Source organism: Acyrthosiphon pisum, chromosome X (genome assembly GCF_005508785.2).
Source record: "Acyrthosiphon pisum isolate AL4f chromosome X, pea_aphid_22Mar2018_4r6ur, whole genome shotgun sequence".
In the NCBI taxonomy this organism is placed as follows: domain Eukaryota; kingdom Metazoa; phylum Arthropoda; class Insecta; order Hemiptera; family Aphididae; genus Acyrthosiphon; species Acyrthosiphon pisum.
In genome coordinates, this window is record NC_042493.1 from 72,917,930 (window position 1) to 72,945,208 (window position 27,279).

Below are 27,279 nucleotides of genomic sequence, written 5' to 3' on the forward strand. Positions count from 1 at the left end.
GCCATTTACTGTAAAAAGTTGAACCACAACAATTTATATACTTAAACAGTTACAATAGTAGATCATCAACTCATAATTGAATTACCTATTTCTTGAGTTAAAAATTCAATAACTGAAAAAACGACTAAGTAAAAATATAATATTTTAATCAATTTTAATTCAATAATAATATTTTTAGATATTATAACTATATACATTTATTAGTATTATGTAGCTACATCACTAATAATACTGATATCATTACTAATATTATTATTAGATATCTATCGCTACATTTGAATTCCCTCCACAGTGCTCTAAAATGGTTACAAATAATATCTTATTCGTGATCAATTGGCTTGCAAGTGAAATCTAAACCTCGTTATATCTTCTTCTGACAGTTGCACCGATCTATCTTATATAATATCTACCTACCTCGTTGTGTATATATACCAGATAATAATTCTATATAACCAGTAAAAGATTATGTTTTGAGGGCGGTCAACTTTTGATGATTTTATGACAAATATTTTTATAAGGGGGTGCTTTTAGCCCGTCTTAAATAGATATTATGTTTCAGTAATATGATATTTAAAAATGACTTCAGCTCCACGGTTTCCGTCTTCTACCGAAACAGATACCTGATAAACGTGTCCGTCTGCATAGGGTCGTCAACCGAAAACACGAAATAGGTTATAACATAATAATGTCCTATTGTAGTATGAACGTCATAATCATCTCTATTTATTTTCTAAAATGTAACAAGGACTCTTATTTTAAACGTCGTGATAAAATATAATATATGCAAGGAGATTGTGTCACTAGAATATTCTGAAAAAACATTAAAAAAAATTAATGTTTATTTTCAATTTAAACTACATATTTTTATTTCGTGTAAAAGATAATAATATGGAGGTGTACTTATAGGTAACTAATTTATTGAAAGCTGTTTTAATTATTTATATACCAATCATACTACGCAGTTTATGTGTCTTAAATTTTCGTTAAGTAAATATCGTGGTGATGATCGCAAAGTAAAATTTCACCGTTACCTACTTAATAAAACATTATTGGTATTTCAAATAATTATTATTATGTCATTTATAATATAATTATGATTTATATTGTTGTCTATTGAATGAACCTATAATAATGCGTTGCTATATCAAATACGAATTGCTGCATGTGCATTTGTACTCTTTTCAATGTGTATTCAAGTATCTTCATGATAATAAATTCACTTGTGATGGTTTATCGTTAAAATTAGGTATGATAAAAACAAAACAAACACCGGGGAAGTCACTCTGCCACGTAATATGTGTCAAATACTCAAATGACGTACCTGATAATTTAGTAAGTAACTGTACAGATGTCGAGATGTGTTAAATTTAATGATAAGTCGTAGAAGTAAAAAAATATTTCGAGCGGAAACAGTCTGCCAGCAATTGTGATATTTTATTATACTTTTATTTTAGTAATTTAATTACGTAGTGGTTTTGTCAATGGTTGAACTATTGTACCATAGATCGGTGAGATTATGTTTGTGGTATATTATATAGCCTTAAATTAATCTAAATATTTTGAAAATTTCAAGATACATAGAGATAAAAAGTGTATAGTTCCCATACAAACACGATTTTTTGTAAGACAATACAATAACTGAAATTATTATTTTTTGTTAAAATATCTAATTTAGAAAAATGTTGACAAAAAATATGAAAATATTTATAAGATATTTATTACATTCATACCGATACATTCATCGCTCCAATCAGAATCTGAATTATAATTATACCACGTCCCATAAATTTCTCTAACAACATATTATAATACCATAATATACTCAACGATATTATATTACGCGATGATCCCAATGTTGACAACGAGTGTGTTGTTTATCTTGGGTATCATATAGGTTTTATTGTCTTGAAGATAATGTTTATATTATAGTCTAGTCCTGACAAATTAAATCTCAATAACTTAAAAACCTCAATAACAAAATTTTTTTTTGTGGTCTCTTGAAGTGTTTGAACTCGAAAAATATACAAGTCGAAATAATTTTTATTTCCTTTTAGATTCGAGTTATCAAAACTCGACTTTAATAGTCAATTGTGTGTGTGGATCTACTGCTGTTACACAGCAAACGATTAATGACGTTGTCTTAAAATTATGTATTTATCACTATGATAAGGTTTTAAACAGTCAATGATATGTCGTCTCAGCACCTATTCTAATCGTGTCCATATAAAGTTATTGTGCTATTTCGGTTGGTGAATGTGCGTCTCGAAAGTGATTAGTGGGTGAAGAGAGGGTGAAAGGGAACAGATAATATATAGCTGCCCCTGGGGGACTTACGGACGGTCATTAACTTAAGTTGGTGCGTTTTAAGTATATTTTCAACTTTTAAAAATATTGAATATTCCACGTACCGGAGAATCGGCTAAACAAAACAAAATTACCTCCCACTTTTGCTCGTCAGTCAGAAATTCTATAATATTTTATATATAATATTTATATACATTCCTACATATTAATTCCGGTAAATATACTGGAATGACGCCATTTCAGTGAGGTGTGGCGAGGCGATGATACCTTGAGTGCATAGCAGCTGCCAGCAAGACGATATTATATAGGTACGCACTTGAGCGCGGTAAACGACTCAGAGAATCTCTTTGACTAATTAGATTTCATGGCAATGATGATGGTGGTGACTAAGTCTAATTCGCTGAAACACCACAATCCCTATAACATTGCACTTGACGTTTTGCAAAGGATTAATGAACCGGTGGCCAAACAAATTGACGACTGTCTGTGTGAGAGTGTGTGTGTCTCTTGCAAAATCTTGTGCTAACTGTGCTTTTAATTTATGTCACGTTACTTAAACTTTGATTTAGAAAAATGGTTTTATCCTGTTTCATGAGTTAATGGTAACTGTTGAAAGATAAATATATATTTGAAAAAAATACAATTCGAAGCAACTATAGTCGTCCAAAATGAAGATTTAAATTGACCAGATAAATTAGAGAGAATATTTACTTTGAACGTTTTTATTATTATTATTATTTTTTTTTACAGCATACGTTTATTTTATCATATTAGCATAATTATTTCTGATGATTATATTGTATGAGGAAATTTAGGTGATATCTGACGTAATATTTGATTGGATAATATATTTTGATTGAAGCATTGATATGACCACCGACAGTTTATATTATTCAAATCAAGTTAAACATTTCGTTGTGTTTATAGGTAGGTATCTATATGAATTACGCAAACACATATACAATATAATCGTAAAATATTATAAATTGCGTAAACCTATGCGCAAAAGTCAATCATATGTGAAGTTATTATTCTCGTAGTTTCTGACACTAAATAAATTTGATGGCACCAAATAAATCAAATATACAAATGTTGTTGTAAATTATTGTAATCCTAAAATCCCCCTATCATGGCCCACGGTGTAATCAAATTAAAATTGTTTGATTTCTGTATTACTGTCCTGTTTAGATAATATTGTAGTTTAATTATTATTGTAGGAATATAATTTCATAATATTTTTATTCACCATCGTCCATCACAAGTGAACTGCTGTTTTTATTCATAATTTATTAATTAATAAAATTGTTTTGTGATGAAACCACGTCATTCTCGCTCATTTGTTGTTTCCGTCTGACAAACGTAACAAACGCATTACGTTATTATAACAGATTAAAAAAGGATTAGATTTAAAAAATATATATATTGTTAATAATTTTATATGGATTTAATAATGAATCCATATAATACGAATAATCCAGTCTAACTATAAGATAGGTAGTTACATTTTATTTTAAACATTTTTCAACTTTTATTTATTACAATAACAATACGCAAACGGCCTGTAAAAAATGTTTTTGTTCCAATAGCGATGCTCAAACGTCCTACGCGACATACGCTTAACGGGATAGAGTACTTATATTTTGTTATCTCTGTCTTTCATACGTCCACCACACTATATAGCCTACACATTGTACGTCCATCAGTGCGATAAATGTAGTGGAGCGATAAATATTATAAAAACAAATTTGAATCCTGCGTGAAGTATGAGACGGATAAGGCCATTTTTTTATTTATTTCACTTTCAATGATTTCTAAAAATTGAAAGTTTGAAAATTTTTTTTTTAATTTAACAGAAAACAATGGCCTGCTCAATATTATTTGTCCTTCTGGCAAAATGCACTTAAATGTTTATAATAGTTATTGCAACACTAGATCGATTGTACTGTATTATACATCAGTACGATGCATGCAATATCTGTATTAGTTTTAGCTATATGGTGCAAATGTAACAGACAGTGAACATAGATATTAGTCCACTATTAATGCTTACCATTGAAATATTATTATAAAATATACTGTAACGCAATACGTTATTGGTTTTCTAGTGACCTAACGGTATTATTATGAACACACATACGCGATCGATATTGTGAAACTGCTCAACTGCCGTTTGAAAGGCTTTCGATGTTAACCGAAATCACTATATTATTATCTTTATTTGATTATGTTTTTTTTATTCGTTGCATTGAAAAGTGTTGTTTGATCATATAATACAGACATCAAAAACACCTACATATAGTAAAACACAATACTATTATCATACGCTTGCACAAACGCCGGTATAATTTGTTGGTGTAACCGTAGCTGAATATATGTATAATACAGTTTAATATGATATTTTATATATTATATTATATAAAGCCATAAAGGGATGTTTGAAAATCTGAAATGGGCTAATCCCAAGGCGAAATAGTTTTATTTGCTTGTTTTGGTGTTTATAATATATATGTAGAATGTATATTGTGTTATATTCCCCAGACATTTCTTTTCGTTTGTATTCGCGTCAAACATTATAATAATATGTGTTTGTACAAAAAGCCTTTGATACGATAAATCTTTAATTGGCGGCAACTCGAAACAGACAGCGATGCAGCCGTTTGAATTCCGATCGTTAATTATAAATTTAATAGTGAACATTTATAAAAACCAATTTACCGACGGGCTGCGGATAAATGGCCGTACGTGGATTTATAATACAAAAGCTGGTATCTGGTATTTTTTCACGTAGACAACTAAACTTCGTTTTTCATCTAAATCGCATTTAAAATGTACCCACCTTCATTTTTTTTTTATCTGTACGAAAAAATTTTATCTGTTCCTTACATGTATAATAATAATATGATTACATTGCTACAATAATAACGTTCTACAATTTTTTTGTGATTCTGTTAAACGCTCGATGTCAACGATTCGGTAGCATATTTTATGGGTACACAATATTGATACACGTATAAACGTGCATGAATATTATATAATTGAACCTTTATGCGATAAAACACATTGGCATCAATTTGATCGATTCAATATGAGAACTATAAACGTATTATCATTAATTATTAAGCATCATTATTATAACTGATTTAGTCCAGAATTAAAGGTTTTGAATGACGATGTACTATGTATATTGTATAGGTATTTATTATATTACCTATATAAGGGTTATTATAAACGTCCTGAATAATTTATTCCTAAAATATGTAATAAATATATAAGGGTAATTCACCAAGCAGGCTCACCTATTTATTTTTTCAGTAACACAGTTACATCAAATCAAATTTTTTTAATTTTTGAATATAATATTTTTAGACCATATTTTCAAAATCTTAAGATTTTGTACTACTTGCGGTGATACAAACATCTTTTTTATTCAGTGGATAATTGTTCTGAACAATTTGACGTATCAGAATATAAATTTGTACGTGTATTTTTTGAGTTCTTTCACCTAGTTTTCTAAAAGTAAAAGTCCATGGTAATTGGGTTTATGAGATATTATGGGGGTTGTGGTCATTTGAAAATGCCTGGACAAAACGATCTTTTGGGAAACAAACCCCCTAACAATGCACCTACCACAGTACTTAGTTATTCAACTTTTATATTTAAAATATAAAACCACAACAAGAGACTCGTAAGTATACTTACTAATGAAGTTTTTCTTATTTAAATTTCGTTTTGGAACTGAATTAGATTTTAGTTGGTAATCAACGGTTTATTTACAGTTAGTTTCCATCGTTCCGTCGGAACTTTTAAATTGTACGATTATCGAACAAGAAGTTGCATCATTATTATTACTCTTAAAATGGGACAGGCTGAAAAGCTTTCTATACGACCTAGTTTCACCGCGCCCAATTTATTTCCGACCATTATATCGTTGACAATTCTAATGATTCAGAGTATTTCCGTGAAATACGTTTTTCTATCCCGTAATTGACTCAATCCATAAAACTCGTAACCTTCCCCTTCTGACGACCACATAAAAACTCGTCTGTCTGTTTCTATTTCGCTCGAGGTTTAGGATAAAAATATCATAAAACAACCAAATCAAAAAAAAACCATTGAATCAAAAATATCATAAATGAGTTTTAGACTAGGAATATGCTACCAGTTAGTATATAATAATAAATAATAATAATAATAATAATAATATGTTATATTGTTTCCCTGAAAAAAGTAATTCATTGTCGTGATATGTGACTTAATTGTTTTTAATTCAAACTTCAATCAACAGTATTTTGTGAAGTCAGAATTGAAAAAATATGTATTTTGTTGTTCCGTCAAGTAAGCTAAAGAAAAAAAAATTCTAGGTAAGTTCTCAATGATATACGAGTATACGATATTCTCGTACTCCTTTTAAAAGATTAAACTAAGACCAATTCAAAAACTTTTAATCTGAAGCTAAAAACATCAGTGTGAGCCCCCGGAACTACAACCCAAAGACCAAAACAAATAACAAATGCTTGTGACCTCGACGCATTCTGCAGACTCTTGTCGGATGACACTTACGAATACTCTTACGATGACGAGTAATATATTTCACAAAAACTTTGTTTTGTTCCTATTCCATTTTGTTATCCTTTATTAATTTTACTAAGAAAAAGTACACTTTTTAATTAATGTTATTTTAATATTTTATAATATAAATAGTATTTACTAAATTAATAGCATGCTATACAATGTACGGTTAATTGTTGACACATTTTCTATATCACGAATAGGTTATAAAAAAAATCCGAAAAATAATTAGCTCATCTTATCTTTATCAGACTCCGAATATTTATTTAATATCAATTTAAACTCATTATCAGAATGAAATTGTTCATTTAACGCCGTATGCGTCGAATGGAGAGTCACAGTGAGATACAGCGGTAACCACGTCACTTTAATATTATGATTGTGCGTGGCAGTGAAACCACAATTCGATTCTCATTTAACATACGTTTCATTCGAACATTATATTATTAAATGTCGATTATATAATTATATAATATTATCATCTAAATAGCTATTGTTGCATAATTCCACTCACGTGACTTTCGGTGGAGGGAATCCGTATACGTCGCACGGCAACAACAGATGGTCGCCCTGTTTCACCAAGTGGACGGTGAAGTCGTTGGATTTCGACCAAGGTGCCATGGTCCGGTTACTCTCTGTGAAGCGAAATGAGTGTGTGAAAAATAAATATACATATAATATAATTTTATAATATACAATAGTAGACACAAATAATATAAATATATAACAATAATAATACAGAACAACTCGCGCGCCATCGTTTAGTGCAAAATTAATTACTCGGCGGTTTTAATTAAAATTTCCGTTAAATTATGCGCTCGGCTTTGCCGCCGCCCCTAGCCACCGATCTTCACCTCCCACCACAAACCATCAACGCATAATAATACGTTAACAGCGGCAGTGGCGGTCATGTACCATATACGCACATTATACATTTATATATTATATAATATACATATGTGTGGGTGTGCGTGTGTGTATGTATATAATATAATATATGTACGACGATTTCGCCAATGTCGCTCAGAGGGATTTAGAAATTAAAAAAAAAAAACAAAATATATTTTTATGCGTAAAGTCACCGCACTCGCGTTGGTTATTTTGCGCCAGCACTGCCGTTTTTACACACACACACACACACACACATATTATTATTATAAACGCATTTACGGAGCATTTCAACGGATTTTTTATTCGGTTTTAAATTTTTTTTTATTCCCCCCCCCCTTACACCACTCGTATTATAATATACACACATACATTTACGGCGCTCGTGAAATCGTCCGTGCACACCACCGTCGCCGCAATCGTGTGTGATTTAATAATTATAGTCCTCTCACCGCCCGGAGTTCATTAAAAACAATATTTTTTCCACAGCAGCATAGGATTTTATATTATATACCTACCGTTGCCGGGAATCGTCGTTCCGAAATCTTTTTATTATCATTATTAGCGCATTCGAAAGACTATACGTTTTTTAACCGTTTCCCGGAATAAAAATAATAATGATATCACAACTACGATAATAATATGATAAAACGCTTTCATCGTCAACGACGGCGATAAGTTCGATAAGTTCGAATATAATGTTACGCAAACAATCGTTTCTTTTTTTCCTAACGCTAACACATAAATTATTAATCATATTAAACAGTATTATTATGAAGTCGCGATAGAAACAGCAGCTGACAACCCCGATTGAGACCTTCAGCAAAATTCCATGTGGATTCATATCAATGTTAACAACGATTTGAAACTGGCCAAGAGGTTCTGACTATATAGAAAATGTGTGTAAACTACAATAAAAATAGGTGTAAACACGATAGGTATCTATACTTTTGTCAAACTATTACTTATCAAGAGTATACGTGTGGCAGTTTTTCTAATTCTATATTAAATGATTTATTTAAGGATTTATAACTTATAATTTTTTTTTTTTGCGTGTTCTTAACAATATTTTTATGGTTTATCCTATAATCTGGTATTTGACTTTGATTTAAATAATTATATTACCTATACATTTTTTTTTCGATTTAGGTATAGTAAACTATTAAATGTGACTTAAAGGGTTAAAAGGTTTGATTTTTAGCAATAACTTCAAATTGTATTGGAGTTATTCCAAATATATTCATAGGTACATACATTGCATGGGACAGGTCTACTGAAATCAAACTATATGTACAGAGCTATACGAAACCCTTATCAGAATGATTACAATGCATGTCACATGACTATCAAACGCATAATCTATTTTTAACTGTTCCATTTTATACAGCTGTAGCACACTAGTAGCTCTTGCCTTTTGAGAGGTTAAAAGTAAATAATAAAATAAGTATAATAATATTGTATTATTATTGTATTGTAATTCAAAAATAAATAGCCGTAGAAACAAGGAATTTGCACCAAATTTGTTTACGTATTCTAATTGTACCTATAAACTCACTTAGTTTAATTTTCAAAACATTATTTTGAATCTTTTGTGTTATTTATAGAAACTTGTAAAATTCCATTTTTTTTTGTCTTTTTTCTATAATTGTAAATTAAAATGTCGTGAGCGTTCGCAGTAGAATTTCGACAAAATCGCAAAATTCGAAATATTATTACATACTTTGTTGCTAAAAATTCTTAAAATGTTTAATATTCATACCAAAGATTTAAAAACGTAATACAATGTTCCAGATAAGTTGTCCTATTGGAATTTATATATAATTAAAACTCATAGTCAGCATTTTTTTTTATAACTGTTTGAATTCACATTATGACAAAATTCAATAAAATCACGGAAATATGCAAATTATTTTGAAGTCAATAATGTATAAGATTATATTAAATTTGTATAACTATATGGCTTAAAAATGTAATTCAAGGTTCCTCATAAATAGTTTAATATACTGAAATCAAAAAATCTAAAAAAAAACTAATCTACTATCCAAAGACCCGGCAGGGTCACGTTAAGTATAAAAAAAGAGTGTTCCTTAAAATACACATATAAGCAAAATATATGCGAAAACTGCCTGACCATAATTTCAAGAACAACATGATTCACAAAAAAAATCTTGAGAAACCATAGCGAATTTGTAATTCAGAATAATGAAGTTTGAAAATACATTAATCTAGTTGGAAATTTTACGTAGAAGTGTGTGGTGTAGTTTTCCAATCATTTTAAACAATATATCAACATAAAAACAAAATAATGTTTTGTAATGAGATTAAACTATGTAATAAAAATATTTTTATGAACGTTTCAATGTTTAGATGAATATTTAGTGCTGATATTTAAATTTATCACCCTGTAAACGGTTCTTGTGAGATCCCTGCCATTTTTAAGCTAGAATTTCTGATTTCTCAGTAATATCTAAAATGCCCCCATATTATAAATTCACACCAATAATATTTTTCTAATTGTTTTCCTATTTAATACCATAACTGTATCAAAGAGTCATGTTTTATTTCATGTATATGTATGTATTTATATATATATATTATATATTATATTTTATTTATATATATATATTCATAGGTCTGATTATTGAATAAATTTCAAATTTAGTTAAAACGATATTGTTGATTAACTAATTATTATGCAAGTTTTGGAGTGAATCGATAGACATGTATAAGAAGTTATAGTGAGAATTAATACTAAAATTATTATTATAATTGAAAAAGTTACACTACGAATCCCTGAATGTTATTAAGAATTAAAAATGTGTGCATAATATATGTACATCGATAAAGGTTTGATAATACTCGGGCAAAAATAACCTTAGAGATTCACTACTTTGCACGTAGTTACTTAGAAAATACACAAACATAATAAATTGTGAGTAATTACAATATTAGGTGTATGAATAAATACTTGTAAAGTGTTTTAAAGCATAATTCTTTTAACAGCTTCTAATTCAAAATATTGAAATTTTTATTGAAATTGGCATTGAAATGAATCGAGTAAACCTTGCATATCTACTACCGTGATTAAAAAAAATAATGATGATCCATGGCAGTCATTATGATTGGAGTTTATTTTAAACGCCAGTTTTTTTTTTTGTTTTTGTTTCAATGTTAATAGTTAACCAGCTTATAGAATAAACGATTAATAATATAAAAACAAAATAATAATAATAATTATTATAACACAGTAAAAATAACAGTTTTTCTATTATTATAATAGGTATGTTAAATTAATATTGGAATCGTTTTTATTGGTCTAGTTTGATTACTTATATTTTATTTTATCTTCGATGTAAAGTTTGTACGTAAAAAAATGTGTTTTTTAATATTTTAAATCCACCGCCAGTAGAACATCCCTATGTTGATTTTGAGTGGATACAGCTGTCGAATATTTCTCGATTGATATTGACATTTATAAATCATCAATCTTGATATAATATGATGAAAAAAAATATTATCTATAAATAGTCAGTTATCGAAGTGTCATGTTCAAAATATATATATATATATATTTATTTTTATTTATGAATTTTCCTGTAGTGTTATTATTAATTGTACATTTCGAGAATAATATTTATTCATCTTAAGCTTGTCGAACACACTTTAATAAAATAAAATTAATATAAAAAGAGAACCATGGATCAAACAAATTGTTTTTGTAACCTTATGTTTAGTTGTAATATTTCACCGTCTGTAGTAAGACGTATTATAGTTACCACTCAGTCGTAAAACTATTATAGTCTGCCTGGTTATTCTTGGAAAAAAGTAAAGGGAAAACAATACAATTAATGTATAATGCGTTGATCCTTTGAACAATTAATATATTGTATTGTAGTGCGTATTATAATTATTTTATATTTTAAATATATTATAAACAACACAGAAATGTGTTATAATATGTCGATTTCTGAGGTTCTGTTAATGAACGGTCTCCAATTCACATGATTCATGTTTCTATATATTTTTCTATGTTAACCTTATTACTTATTGTTTTTATTTTGTAAACATATTGAATATAATTAAATAAAAAAAAAATTTCGATTTTAAATATACATAATATAAAGAGTTGTGTTGTAATAATAATATAGTGTTGTATAATATCGTTTAGCTTGTTTCTGAAACTGTGGAGAGAAATATTATTTTCAAGTGGGGGCTTTGATTTATTAATTGAATTCCGGTTGTTCAAACGTTTATAATTATCAAGGATTTATTAGACGGATATTAGGAAGTTAATCTACGCAAATATATATAATCAGCTGAATTAATTGATTAAAATATAAATTACGTTTGCATTGTGTGTTGTTGTTAGTCAAACTTTAATTTTATTGCTAGTAGTAAAAACTTGATTCATGACAATGAGCTGTACAAATATACTGCCACTTGAACCAAACGTCGCAAGGAACATTAAAATTAGCTCTTGAGTAATACCAATACAACATTCATTATTATGTGCTCTGAAAGTTCTTTTCTCGTATCGTAAACAAACTAAATTAGATTTTCTGAATGGTTTTTTTTACCACCATTTTAATATTATTTTATAGCCACAGAGAGCTTTTGGCGACTACTATACAACTTGGGAAATGAAGAATTACAAATACGTGAACCGAGCAAAAGAGAATATAATTATTATAAGTGGTCGTGACATTCTAAAATCATATTCCAGGCCCTGGTAAACACGGCCCGGAAGCAATACAGTACCTAGTTTTAAAAAAAAACGTTCGTGATGAATATTACATAATAAGAATAATGTCTCGAGTTTGTCGCGGCTCAAAAGCGCTATTTATTTATATAATTTTTTTTTCATTTTTAATCCATGTGGTTCTCGAAACCTGAATCGTCACACTGTTTATATTAGTACGTGAAATACTCAGACAAATGTGTTGTGGTAAGCATACAACTACAGACGTTTGTCGTCAGCTAAACGAAGAAAAAAAGAGCACTGCGGTATACGCGGTGTATACCTACGTATTTATTTCATTTCAAAGCTTTGTCGGGAAAGAATCTCGTCTTGGTGGCGCGTTTTAAATGTTTGCCACACAAAAAGAATCAAAGAGAAATCTCCATTTTGTTTTTACGGTGTATATTTTTGTTAATTTTTATTATTGTTATGAAATATTTCACACGTTTTGACTTTGGATATTTCTGTCACTCTATTTTGAAGGTACACTATAATACGTCTGGACAGTGGTCGGGGCACTAAAATTAAAAATTAAATAATAAATACTATCCCTACTTCGCAGGCAGGTATTATTTGTATTACTTATTATAGATGTGATTATTGAAACGTCTATTATATTTAACAAAGGTAGAAAAATGTCTGTATTGTACGAAATGCGCATTCCACCATATATATATATATATATATATACACATTAAAATCTCTCATTCTGCATAAACAATTTTAACATTTTAAATTCCGACTGGAATGCAAAAGTGTATACACACATAAAAAGCAAGCGGCAAAGTTAAATCGACCAAATTGCTGTCGACGGTGGAAGCAAATCGCAATATTCGTATATTATATTATATTATAGACAATGCACAATGGTGCGTTGTTCAAAAACCATCTTGCCAACTGGCACACCTTTGTTGCAATAATGTATAAAATATCGAATCGAATACCTCAACGGTCGAACGAATAGAGATGGTATGGGTTTTAATCAAAATAACTGATATAAATCTGGAAAACGGAAATCGTTTTTTTTTTAATAATAATTGTATCCCTCTCCCGATTTTTATTAAACTTAAAACGGTATCAGTTATTCGATTTCAAAATATCAACCAATGCAGTTAATAAATATGATATTATATTGTATTAGGTGATATGTACTTAATCAGCATTTTGAATTCCTTTAGAGATTCTTTATCTTTATTACCTATTTATTTGAGTACCTAAATGGATCACCTGTTATAAAATGGGAGTTATACGGTACATTAATATATTAATATATGTTAAAGAAATAAGATTTTATTCTAATTATAATTTAGCCCATGTTCCTCTAGTAATAGGTAATCTTTAAGGGTTTTTATTAAAAATAATTGCTTTCACGTGGTACTTCTTGACTGCAGTTGTAGTGGGTACGATAGTTGTATGAACAATAGTTATAATATTAATATGACTAACTATAATTCGATCGTAATTATATACTTATCATTATAATAGCACAGTCAAGATTATTTATTAGCGACAGGGAGTTTTGATCACTTATAAGTTATGATACTGTTTCTCGGTTCACCTCTGTCACAAATACGTAACTAAGTTTCTGGACATTCGTTATTTCGTTCATAATTTTTTTTTTTTTAGTATCTCACTGATTTAACTACCTATCTATTCAGTCATCACTTGATCTTAAACTCGTTTAATTTGTCAAGTTGACGTCGGAAAGGTGGAAATCCTCACATGACAATAATCGCCGGGCTGCCAGGGAAACCGGAACGAGTCCCGCACAAACATATATACATTATGTATACCGTTGAACGAGACAAATTGAATTGTGTGTTGGAGGTTACGCGCGAGTGTTGTACCTACGTATATTATAGGTGAAACTCCCGAGGGGAATATTTCGCTCCGAGTGGCTAATACGCGAAATAATTTACTTCCAGTCAACCGCCGTGAAAGTCACATTGGCGAAATAATAATAGTACAAAAAAAAAAAAAAATACTGGAAACGGAATGAAATAAAATAAAAAAAGGAGGAGGAAAATAACCGCCGTGATACGCGTCCGGGAAACGTTTTTCGCGGTGGTGGCGGCGGCGGCGGTGACGTGCACGGCTGCGTGGATGTTTGTGAAATATTGCTTTTTGTTGTTGGCCGCAAATTAACGAGCGGATAAGGTTCGGTGGAAATTTTTTTCCTTAAAAACACGGCGCTCGCACCGTTAAAGGTTTTTCGCGTTTCACGAGCCATTACTTTATTTTATGTATTTATATATATATGTTTTTTTCTTCGACATAAAACAACGTGTTCGAGAAAACCAACTTTGTTAAGACACGGCGCGCGTAAAAGGAGAAAACGGACAAAGAACGAATTCGCTTACCGAAATAAATTCTGCCAAACGTGCTGCTCTCCTGAGTGAATCCCGTCAGTTTGTTTACTATGCGGCACGTGTAGCTGTGCCTCAAGTCGTTCTCGTCCACGTTCGCTATACGCAATTGGCCGGTTTTCGGTATCATGATAATTTTCGAATCTGAAATTGGAAAAAGTACGTGGTCGTTATAAACACTATTGTCAATCACCACAATACTGCATGTACAACGTATAGGTCCGTTGCACAATATAATATTGTATAGGTACCGATATTGTCAAATTATTATACAATTGTCATATTATTATTATTACTAAATATTATAATCTGTTTAGTTTTGATATATTTTTTATTTTTTAATTGCCCAGCTATTTAGTCTGATTAACTGAAAAAATGTTTACCTGATTCAATGAATAAATATTAATGGGAAACATTATAATATTAAGCTTTTAGTATTTAAGGATTATGTATATTTGCGTTCGGATATTATCCACAACCGCGTATATTCTTGTTTCAATTACAATGAATTATAATAATTGGATTAATCAACATAGATTAATGTGCATTAAAAATGGAAATAAATACTGAACATTAATCGAGTTCCACGGGAAAAATAACGTTGGTCTTTCGTTAATTATGTTTAAAAACAAAAAAATGAAACTAAGAAAGAAACGAAGCAAACAGTTTAATAAATTAAAAAGTGAACTTTTTCGAACTAATTTACAATTTAAATGTAAATGAATATAATATTTCATTTATATAACTTAAACTTTTTTAAAGCAAATACTGAAGCAATACTTAATTTCTAGAAGTCACACAACTTTAATATTGCGTGATACACTTATCTATATGATAGCATATTATGGAATCATAGATTAATTTGTTCATGTTTTGAGTACAATAATTTGTTCTATTATAAAACCGATGATATATATTATACCTATATAAATATGTATTTTTTCTTGTCGATTTATATGCAATTGAAAATTATTGTAGAAACATTTAAAAAATAAAATTAAAAAGAAACGATATTTATTAACCAGAAACAAAATCATAATATTTTATATTTCTGAATATTGTTATAATTACCTACAATATAGTAGTAATACCTTACAATTTCAGTGATTGAATTATTATTAATTTATATATATTTTGGTAACCAGTATTTTAATTTTAAACCCCATACGGAATATTGAAATTGTTTACATATTATTACATTTAGTACGCTATTCGTGTGTATTTGTATAAATATTTTCCCAAATTTGTATGACTGCGATACTGAAGCGATAAATAAATTAAAGAGGGTGGGCCATAAAACTTGACCACCTGAAACGAATTTTGTAATTTCCTACTGCAATTTGTTTTTACGCTATTTGTATGAATTAGAATGACAGGTCTCACCCCTATTTTCAAAACTACCCCGGGTGGGCTAGTGTGACATCATGTCAAACGACCCCTTAACGAAATTTGAAATTTCTTTGCGCCATTCGTATGTAGGCACGTGATTTGTATGAATTTGAGTGATAGACAAGCAGAGCCTGGCGAGACATCTCAACTGCCCACCCTCTTTAATTAATGTATTACTTAAGTACCTAACTATCATAGTCATACAAATGGTGTACTAAAGGTAACATATTATTATAAAAATGATATTCAATATGTGGTGGGCCGATGTACGTATTTTTTAATACGTTTGGCAATAGGAAAAGTGTTTGTCGTAGTTTTTGTTGTCATATTTTGGTGCACACACTTCATTATTCATTCATTATCTTCCTAATACATCATGTGTAATGAATATATTATATTATTATTATCTTTCTACAATTTGGTTTTACTCCATCGGAAATGTTATGCAAGCTGATACACTCCTCGAGATAAAACAAACATATTAATATATTATCATAGCAAATATTATAATATTATATAAGTTTATAGTATAACTGAATTGTCTATGGATGAAATTCCAAGAATTAATTCTCCTAACTTTACTTTATATTAATCTCTGAGACACCTGGTGATTAGACTTTCACTACAAATATTTATATTCAAAGTTTTTAATTAATTAATAATGATAACAATATTAAATATTATTTATTTGATTAGATTTTTACAAATATTATAAGGTATAACAATTATAAATTACTGTCAAATCAGAAAATAATGTAGTGACATAATCACTTTATTTTATGTAAGTACATTGTTTACACAATATATAATCTTTTATTACCATGTAGATACTCATAATATGTACTTATTTGTTGTTTTTTTTCTTTTTATATTTTTATTTGATACATTTTTATAATCTAATTAAAAAAGGAATTTATTTTAAAATATTTAATTAAACCTATGTTTAAATGAAGACTATGCTTCATTTCATAAACGAACTGTGTTTTCTTCAAAATTTTAAACGTAAAAATTAACATAAATTTAAATATATTAATTTATACATTTATAAAGTTTAGTATGATTACAAATACTTTTTTTCTCAACGTACGTATATTATTGTATTGAATTATAAAATAAGTAAAAAAATAAATACATTTTATCAGATTTTATGATACAGGTTTCACTAGTAATTTAATAAATAATACCATTTTTATACAAAATATAAGACGAGGAGGAATATAAAAGGTTCCTTTTTAATTCTTTATTAAATAAAATAACCCATTAACGAGATTCACCGAGTTTAAAATCTAACAGCTAATGGAAAAACAGAAAAAGATATTACAAAATACAGACACATAATAATATTTAGTGTATTTCTAAAAACGTAAACATCTTGTGAATTTCTATGACCTCTGAAGATGTTAAAAACAATGTATTAGGTTTTTATGTAACTTTTATCAAGCTAATGTTTTTTTATGTAATGAAAAAAGATGGGTTTGTGTATAAATGAATATCAACTTAATGTTATTTATTTTATTACCTCATCATCGTTTTAATTTTTCAATTAGCTAGAGCAACAATAATTTCGAGCAAATAATAATTCATTCCCGAGATTTAAAATACAAATTAATTATATGTTTATCTAAATCGTTAAAAAATAACTTTATGATTAATAAATTTACAATGAGTAAATGAGTAAATGTATGACATTATGACATCATAGTATTTCAACTCGAATTTTAAATTAATTTTAAATAAAACATAATTTATCATAATAATTTTAAAATTGCAAACCTTTTTTTCTTGTCGTCGGTTCTTTTTGACACATTCTCGCTTATTCAAATATTGATCTTCTGTTAAATATTTTATATTTTATCTAAATTCTAAATGATTATTTATTATTATTTACTATATTGAATTGGGTAGAAAACTGTGTCAAAAGAATATTCATTTATAAAATTGCATTATAGATTTAAACGGATCGGATGATTTGTCTTCTATGTAGGAAACCTTTATCTAACACAATTTCCACGAAAATGAAAATATAGCTTATATAAGGATTTTCCAATTTTCGTCGGATCAAAGTTCAATATATGTTTATAATATATACGATTTCCGTTAAATTGAGCATAATACGTAATCGAACTGGAAAACATTTAAAACTTCAACAAAAAGTATAGACATTATTCTAAGACCTTCTACGTATTTCTCGCCATGTGTTTATTCTTTGAAAACCATCGAAAATAATTTGAAATTAAAAATTTTAAATAGAGTAAACATGTTGTTTACTAATTTTTAACTGTTTTTGATCATAAATTCACTATAATACAAGTTTATATTAGTATCGAAGCATCTAAAGTATATAAGCCTTACCACACCATATGGAAAATCTGTAGTTTTTGGAGAAAACCTAACCATTTTTAGGCATTTGTAGGACGAACAACTCCACAATTGGTATAAAACTAAGAGATACAACGAGACCATGTCTATTCTAATTTATCATTATTTTCAAGAATCATTTATGGCATCTTTAATTGTAAAATGACGAATTCGGCATTAAGGCCAATGAATAATCCTGATTTTATTTTGCGTTATTGAACTCATTGAGATATCTACTAAGTAAATCATTTTCAATCATTAATGAACATTACACGCACATTTATGTGAAGACACCGGGCTACTAGTATTATTTGTTTCTGTGATTTTTGTTAGGTAAAACGTGTATGTACGACGTGTGGCTTCAAGTACACGGGTTTGGGAATACGTGACCTTACAAAATCGTACGAGATATGCCTCCAGCGTATCGATGTAATAGTTTTCCCATTTTTCATTCATCAACTTGCACGCGTTATATGAAGTGTTATCGTGGCCACGTTTTATGAGTCGTCAGGTCTGACGATGGATTTCCACGTTGTCACGACTTAAGCATAAAAATATATTATAATATTATATAGTATTATATTTGGCATTTTGTTTATTTGGTAATATATTTTATCCTAATATAAAACGGAATCTTTCACAAAATATAGTACATTACATTATAAGCTGCGATATACATAATTATAGGTATGAAAAAAAAATAAGAACTTTGTATCTATACAATTTCCAACACCCCTTTTCAATTAAAATGTGATAGGTAAACAGTTTTCATTTATTTTTTGGAACTTGTACCTGGTAATGCAACAGCGGGTTCCTTTAACCCGTGTTTTCAAAAGATAACACAACATTTTTACCTAACTCAAAGTACTCATACAAATATATAAAATAGAAGCGTTTGTCTGTTTGTCAGGGATAATCTTCAAAACAGCTGATCCGAATTTAATGGGATTTTCACAGGCGGGTAGAGAACTTTGTTAGAGGGGATCCAGGCTACTTTTTATCCGGAAAATATTACCCTAACACAGACGGGAAAATATAAATTGTATTTAAAAACAGAAACAAACCAATAACCAAACCCTGCGTGGACTCGGCATTGTGTGGAGTATCTGCGACAGAAAAGTTCCGAAATTCATAATCAGTTCTAACGAACAATGGAATCCGAAACCAAAATTCACGTGTGTCAAACAGTCGTACCAGATACATGAGTATTTAGTGTTAACAGTTAAGGTATAAACACTTTTTTCATAACATATATAGCACTATAATAGTGCAATAATTGCACTAGTATAAATAGGATTTTCGTATTTAGATTTTTAATATAGTTCAATTATCTAAATGAAAAAAATATTAAAATTATTACATATTTTACGTATTAATACTTTAGTAGGTACTTGAGTGTATAATTGTTGATCTGTTCATTACTAGTTTATGGTCGTTATAATAATGACATAATATGCATGTCTATTACTATAATATTATGTTTCCATTAAATCTTAGAATAATAACACCAATTAAATATATATATATATATATATATATATAATTCTATATTATTATGTCATTAAATTTAAACAAATTTTATCTGGATAATTTAACAATAAGTGTTTACTGCCGTTATATTCAAATCATGACGTGTTGTACCTTTAAAAATATATTCAATACCTGCAGTATAAAATAAATTATATATTATATAGATATATAGGAAATATATCAATGATTGTCCGATGATAGTTTTTTTTTTTATTTTTTACTTTTTTGTATTAGGTTGATGAAAAATCATTGATCAATATAGAGGTCTACAAATTATTAAAATGTATGAATACTTTTTGGTTTACCTGAATTCAGAAGGAAAAATTGAAAATTGTTGTTTTCCGCGTATCTTTTTAATAATAATTGTTATTGTTAGTAATTGTTACAATAACGATGTAGGTATGCAGATATAATTTTGATTAGTATTCAAAAATGTACTTAGGTACTGACTTTCATTAATCGTGCATTTTAACTTTAGGCAGATAGCAGGTGTAGGAAGAACACGGTCAAACATGATCATTCATTATTATGAAAAAAAAACAGCAGAACGTAGGAAACTCACCTATCTCCCACGAAGGGAATATGTTGAAGACGCCGTCTTGGACCCACGAAGTGATCGCAACCGATTCGGGTAACACGTGATTCTCATCGTAGCTGACCCCAGGTATGTGACAGTTGAAGACGGCCACATTACCGGGCATGGTCACTGTGTCTCGTACGATAGGTTCGAAGTTCCTTATTACCTCTATAACATAAACAATGTCCATCAGTTATTTTTGTGAGCAGAGATTTATGGTCGTATTTGTAGCCGATGCTTAAGAATAAGTATTGTTTAAGCTAATTGTGATAATTAAAAAAATTATAAATTTCTGATAATACCTAAACACAATGCATAAGGTAGGTCTCGACCGACCTTAAAAACAAATGATACATTAAAGTCTCGTTTATGAATTTGATTTTCTTCATAAATATAACTCAAGCAATATTTATTCTTAAAAGTTGATTATGAATATGGTTCTTAATAATTGTGAACAAATACTCTGTTCAAGGAGAGAATATAGCACACACCAAAACGGGTTGTACCCTGCCACAATCACCCAAATCCCAATCCCTGTCACCAGTCTTATGCATTAAGTAACTGTATTATGTTCTCGATGAACGAAATACTTACTTACCTACCCACTAATACTATTATAGTGTAACAGGAGAAACTGACAAATTAATGTATTAACTGTAGTAAGTTTTGTTTAAATCAATATTTAAGTAAGAATAATGCTCAGCATGGTACGTTATTTGTATGTAATAAATTTAATGATTTTCTATTTTTTTGATTATTACTTGAAACGAAAATGTTTTTAAATAATTAAATTTGTTAGTTATGTCTGTAATACCGTGTAAATGTAAATACTGGCTGAACGAACACTACCAATGACATTTTGTATGCGTTAACTTTGGCTAAGTAGGTACCTGTTTGATTTTCAATCATTAAGGCATAGGTAATTAGTAATATTATATTATGAACGAAAACCGATTTAACGTCGAAATTGTCAAAAATTCCATACAGTTATTATAATTTGAAATGCATAAATAGCACGTAGTTTGATTTTTATTCAATGTTGAGGTATTTATGTGTAGATATGCTTATGATATGATTTACTACGATGTTATAATATTTTTATTACAGTGTTTGATTTTAAGTCTTATTAGTTATGTTATTGTGCTTTCCGTGGTTGTACGTTGCAGGAAACGACTATTGCGAAAATTTTTTTGCCAAACGTAAGTACAACGTTACACACTTGATCATGTCGTACAACCAAATAATGGCGGTACACCTAATAATATAGTTTGTACTCGAATTGGATTCTATAAACGGGGTTTTTCACTCGAACACGTACGTGTCACTAAATAAATAAATCATGTGCTTTAATATTATTTGATTTATACTTTATTTTTTTAAAAACATATATTATACATGTTTGATATTAATATTAATATAAAACGTGACGACTCGAGGGACTTTGGAAAACGACGATTTAAACCATTTAAAGTGTTAACGCTTGACAACACGATACACGCACTAAAAGGTAGGGCGAAGAGTGCAACAAGAATTTCCTTGAGCAAAATATTTCCCCATACTCGTTTATCACGTAAAATGTCTACTAACAATCTCATTTTTTGGCACCAAAGCACGTATCGGATCGAGTGCTCTTGGAAAACACGGTCGGTGAGCCATTATTTTTCAACAAAATATTTTTACGGTTTATATAAAAAATCACCGAGTTACGTTTATATTTTTAGATATTTTTCTCAATTTTGTACGTTTCAATTAAGTAATTTTATCCTAGATTTTTAGATGAATAATATAAATAAAGAATTACAACATAGTAATCTATGATCTAATATTGTATATGGTGGACACTGTTCGCCATAAATTCTAATGTCCCTACATTAAAAATAAGATTTTGGTGGTATATAATTAGACACATAGGCACAAATTGACTAAATTTTTTGGGGAGACTCATGCACCCCTCCCCATAGGCATATTGCTTAGTACCATAGAATATAAAAATTAGTACTAATTACTAGATTTTGAACTGGGGGGACTTGACCTACATTTGGGGGGATTAAGTCCCCCCAAGTCCCCCCCTATTTGCGCTAATGATTAGACACATACCAATACTAAATGGTGGTTTATACCGTTTTTATTATAATAAAGTGGGTAATGCCTTGTAGGTAACTAATGTCCTAACATACGTCTATCCACTAGCCCAATCTGCACGTATGCCAATTTACCCGCAGAACATCACACACTCGGTACCTAATGAAGATAATATGATATACTATTGTTACAAAAATCCGTCTACAAGGAAAACAACTTTTTTGCTGAAACAGAAAGGAACAAATAGCGTATCCATTAAATTATAGTATTATTGTTGACCAACAACTATAATATCATCGTCACACAACACCATGAAGTAAAATAATATCATAATATCTACTGTAGAATAATAAGAATCCGAGTAGAAATTGGCGATACGTTTCCAACTTAAATCGAATTAACCAAACCCGATTTGGCAGTACCTACTACGTTGCATTCTGTGTGTGTGTGTGTGTGTGTGTGTGTGTGTGTGTGTGTCAGAGTGTCCAGAAAACGCGAATCGGACGTGTCAAACTACGGTAAATCACTATGGGTGAACCGTATATCTCGTAATCGAATTGAAACCTTGTGTTTTTGTCTCACCTTTGAAAAACACGTATTTAGAACGGAGAACATATTATTATTATTATTAATATGAGATACCTATTTGGCTACAAGACAGTCATCGAGGTGTATAATATTATCCAATTATAGTCACAATATTTGTAATTCTATTATCATACGTGTCTATCGGATCAAAGTTTATTTCGTGTTCCCGTCGTAAGCCATGCGTTTACGATATACGATAATCTGTTTTTACTTTTTCCACATCTCAATTGATTACAGATTTCACCGAAGTAGAGACACACTTGCTGTGAATAAATATGACAAAAGATATTGTTAATTACATAATTGTATGTAAAAGTTGCGGCTTGCAAGAAATTAACGTTAATACTGAACGCTAATGGAGAATGTACTTAAAATATAAAATTATAAACCACGATTGTTGATGATAATAAAAATTTCAAAATTATTATAAAATAGATTACTGTGAATAGTAAGGAGTATAATAATTTTTTTGGATTAGAGCTTTTAAAAACCCGTTTTTTTTAATATTTAATAAAATAACTAAATTTTGTTTAATTAACAAAATATTGTTCACACATAAAATAGTATTTTATTTGCGGTGTTAAAATATAATTATCAATATTTCGAATTGAATTTTGGTGTTTTTATTTTTGTGAAGAATTTTATTTTTATCAAAAGTTTATGTATTACAAATATTTATTTATTCTCCGAAAGTCTTAAAAGTTTTAAATATTGTTTGATTAATATTTATACAGTAATATTATCATGGAACATGATCGTCTTTAATTTTTAGATTTTAAATTAGGTATATAAATTCAAATAAAAGTAATACTATAGAATAAATCATAAATACGAAAATTACTGTAGAGACAATAAAAAAAAAAAAAAACACTATGATTAAATAAAATTAGGTTTTCGTTTTACCATAATATTATAATATAATGATAAGTGATAACATAATATGTTATATGTTATATTTCATATTATTTATATTATTTATTTTATACTATAAAACTAATCGATATTCAACTAAAATAAGTAGGCTGTACAAATGTTGTAATTTTCAAATAAAAATGTTGCATGAAGCAAACTTAAATTAGCTTTTTGAAACAGTTAACACTTCCTAATCAACTTTATCTGTTATGTCGGTTGTGCACTTGTTCTTTTGCTATGTATAAAATTCATATAATTTAAACTATGAGCATGCTACAAAGTGCATTTGAGATATCCCTTTGGCATCGCGTGTGAGCGATTGTTTGATTGATTTTAATAAATATTATTCTCGTTGGCAACATAATATTACTATCCATCATTAATATATGTTTTGGCAGGTTGTAAAATTTGTCAGAAATTCAATTATAAATATAAATTATTTGCAATATTTGTGTAGCTACCAACGTTGATATGTAAGTACGGCGAAATGAATAACAACTTTTTTATAATTGTATTTACAAGTCAATAAATAAGTTTCACACCAACACGAAACATTTTCAGTTTTCACCGTGATACAGAACATCAAATAGGTATTTATATGTTTTATCAATATTGTTAATTATTCTACACTAAATATTGTTAAGTGTTAAATATAATAATATATTACATTTATACCGTGCATAATATTATTAGATTCTGAGTGGAACAATGAATTTATTGATTTTACAATAACGTGTGTTTATTTTTTTTTTTGGTCTATAAACGATAGATTGATATTATAATGCTTTGATTTTCAATTTCAGTATATTTTCTAGTGGGAAAGAAAATTTAGTTGGGACTTTGTAAAGGTCAAAATAGAAAATACCTAGTAGATTTTAAAAACGAGGAGGAAAACAAAAAAAAAAAAAATAAGGGAAAACAGAAATGTTTACGCAAAACCAATTTTCATAAAAACGATTTTGATTGTTTGGTGTGACTAGAAAAAAACGGTACTTACATGGAATTTTATAGAATTATAAATTACTAACTGACCTCGTGCACTTCGTTTCCTGTTAAGAATGCCAACTCTATAGCATCAGAAGGAGTAAACTTTGTTCAATTCGTTGTTTTATATTCGGTGTATAGTGTTCAAAACTTAAACATTTTCATCGATAATCTTTAATATCAAATACTTTTGCAAGCACCAGATTAAAATGGAAATTTTAGAAAATTCTTTCTTAGTTCACGCTTACAGGTGGTACGCAAATACCATAAAAATCGCAAGCTCTAGCTATTATTGATCAGGCTCTACGTCAGTGGTTCCTAAATCTTCTATTTTAGGCCCCCTTAGTAGATTTTCAAAAATCTCACGCCCCTTCATATAAATTGAAAAAAAATAATTTACGGACGTCGTGGTGGAATAAAACGATTAAGTACCCATGCGTTTAGTGGCTAAGCACTCGTAGTCTTTATCGATACTCGATAATTGGTCGTTATTATTTTTTAACTTATGCCCTGCATTGTGCAATAAAAATAGTTAAATAAAAACAAATGTTACTTCATGGCGACTGCTTGCGACTCCCAACTCCCAAGCAATGTGTATACGCCCCCAGGTTGGGAAACACTGATTTACGTTGATCAGCCAGGACACGTTTGATTGTATTACACTATAGTCATCCCACCCGACGTTCCCCTTGAGAATCTCTTGTGATTATGTGAGCAATATATTGTAACCTGGGGTGGATTGCATACCTCCCGAGATGCGTACATTTTATATAATATAAATTATAGAATTTCAGTGTTACCTGTGCATTTCGTTTACCGTAAAAAATTAAACTACTTGTATTTTCCAAATTTTGTGTTGGATTACCAGTTACTTAACATCCGGTGTAGTGATATTCAAAACTTCAAGAAAAAAAAGAAAATTTTATTTTTATTTTATTTTTAACGTATGAATACGCAAATACGTAAACTTTAAGATCACGTAATCATTTTCTTTTATTTTAAACATAAATAACGTTATTATAGTTTTAAATACATAAAAGTTATCGTGCTCCTGACTTTTTTTAAATCTATTAATATTTAAGTATTATACATTGTCTAAAATTACATCCAACCGCTATAGTTTTATTTTGAAATAAGCTGTTTCCCGTAATTCATTCCCGTTGATTTATCATATCGTAATCTACATTAAAGATTTTTATAGCAGTAATTAGATTAAAAAGATTTGAAGTTAAATAAAAACCTTAAAAAATACAAGTCTAAAATTATATTCAATCATAATAACTATTCTATTTCTTGTAATCAATTGTAACTCTATAATAAAAAAACAATATTTTATTTGTCCGTATTCTATAAAAATTCTTAAATTTGCCATAAAAAAATTAATGGTCACTTATCGATATAAAATATAGCCTATAAAGCCACTTGGGATAATTTTGATTTCTGATGGTAGAAAAATGTTTAAATCGGTTTAGTAGCTCCGTTGTAGTTTACCCCGAACAAACAAACAAATTATTTTTCTTCTTCATAATATTAGTATAGATAAATAAATTGTTTTAATTTGATTATTTTGTAATTATTTTCTGTAAATATTTATATTGATTTTTGCCATAAATGTAATGCAAGAAGGCCGTATCCTATCTTGCATGGCTTTTAGCAATTTCTCTTTTCGAGATAAATGTATACAATATTATTTTGGTGGAATAAGTCCGTATTTCATTATGCGGCGTTATTGTTGTCAACAAGTATATTGAAAAAGCTATATTTCATTTTATGGCTTTATTGTTATCAACTATCTGTCAACCTGATTCAGTACGTTAAGTTTATTTCATTAACTGTAGATAGAATACCTAATATAATTACACAGTTCACGCTTCTCTACAAAAATAGAAAAAAATGTACGAATTCAGAGACACCAAAATCTTAAAATTTTAAAATTAGGTACCATGGCTCCTTTGTTTTGATAGTACCATATAATAAATAATTGAGAAAGTACT

The 27,279-nt window shown here is 28.9% G+C and overlaps 1 protein-coding gene across 1 annotated transcript; it reads right to left on the reverse strand.

Annotated features, from left to right (window-relative positions):
- Nucleotides 1–1,745: 1,745 nt before the first annotated feature.
- On the reverse strand, nt 1,746–21,002 carry LOC100575892 (Down syndrome cell adhesion molecule homolog). The gene is made up of 3 exons (XM_029489030.1): nt 20,705–21,002; nt 14,860–15,009; nt 1,746–7,508 (listed from the first exon to the last, which is right to left on the reverse strand). The coding sequence occupies exons 1-3, from the start codon at nt 20,907–20,909 to the stop codon at nt 7,384–7,386; spliced, it is 480 nt and encodes a 159-aa protein (XP_029344890.1). The 5' UTR covers nt 20,910–21,002; the 3' UTR covers nt 1,746–7,383.
- Nucleotides 21,003–27,279: the final 6,277 nt, after the last annotated feature.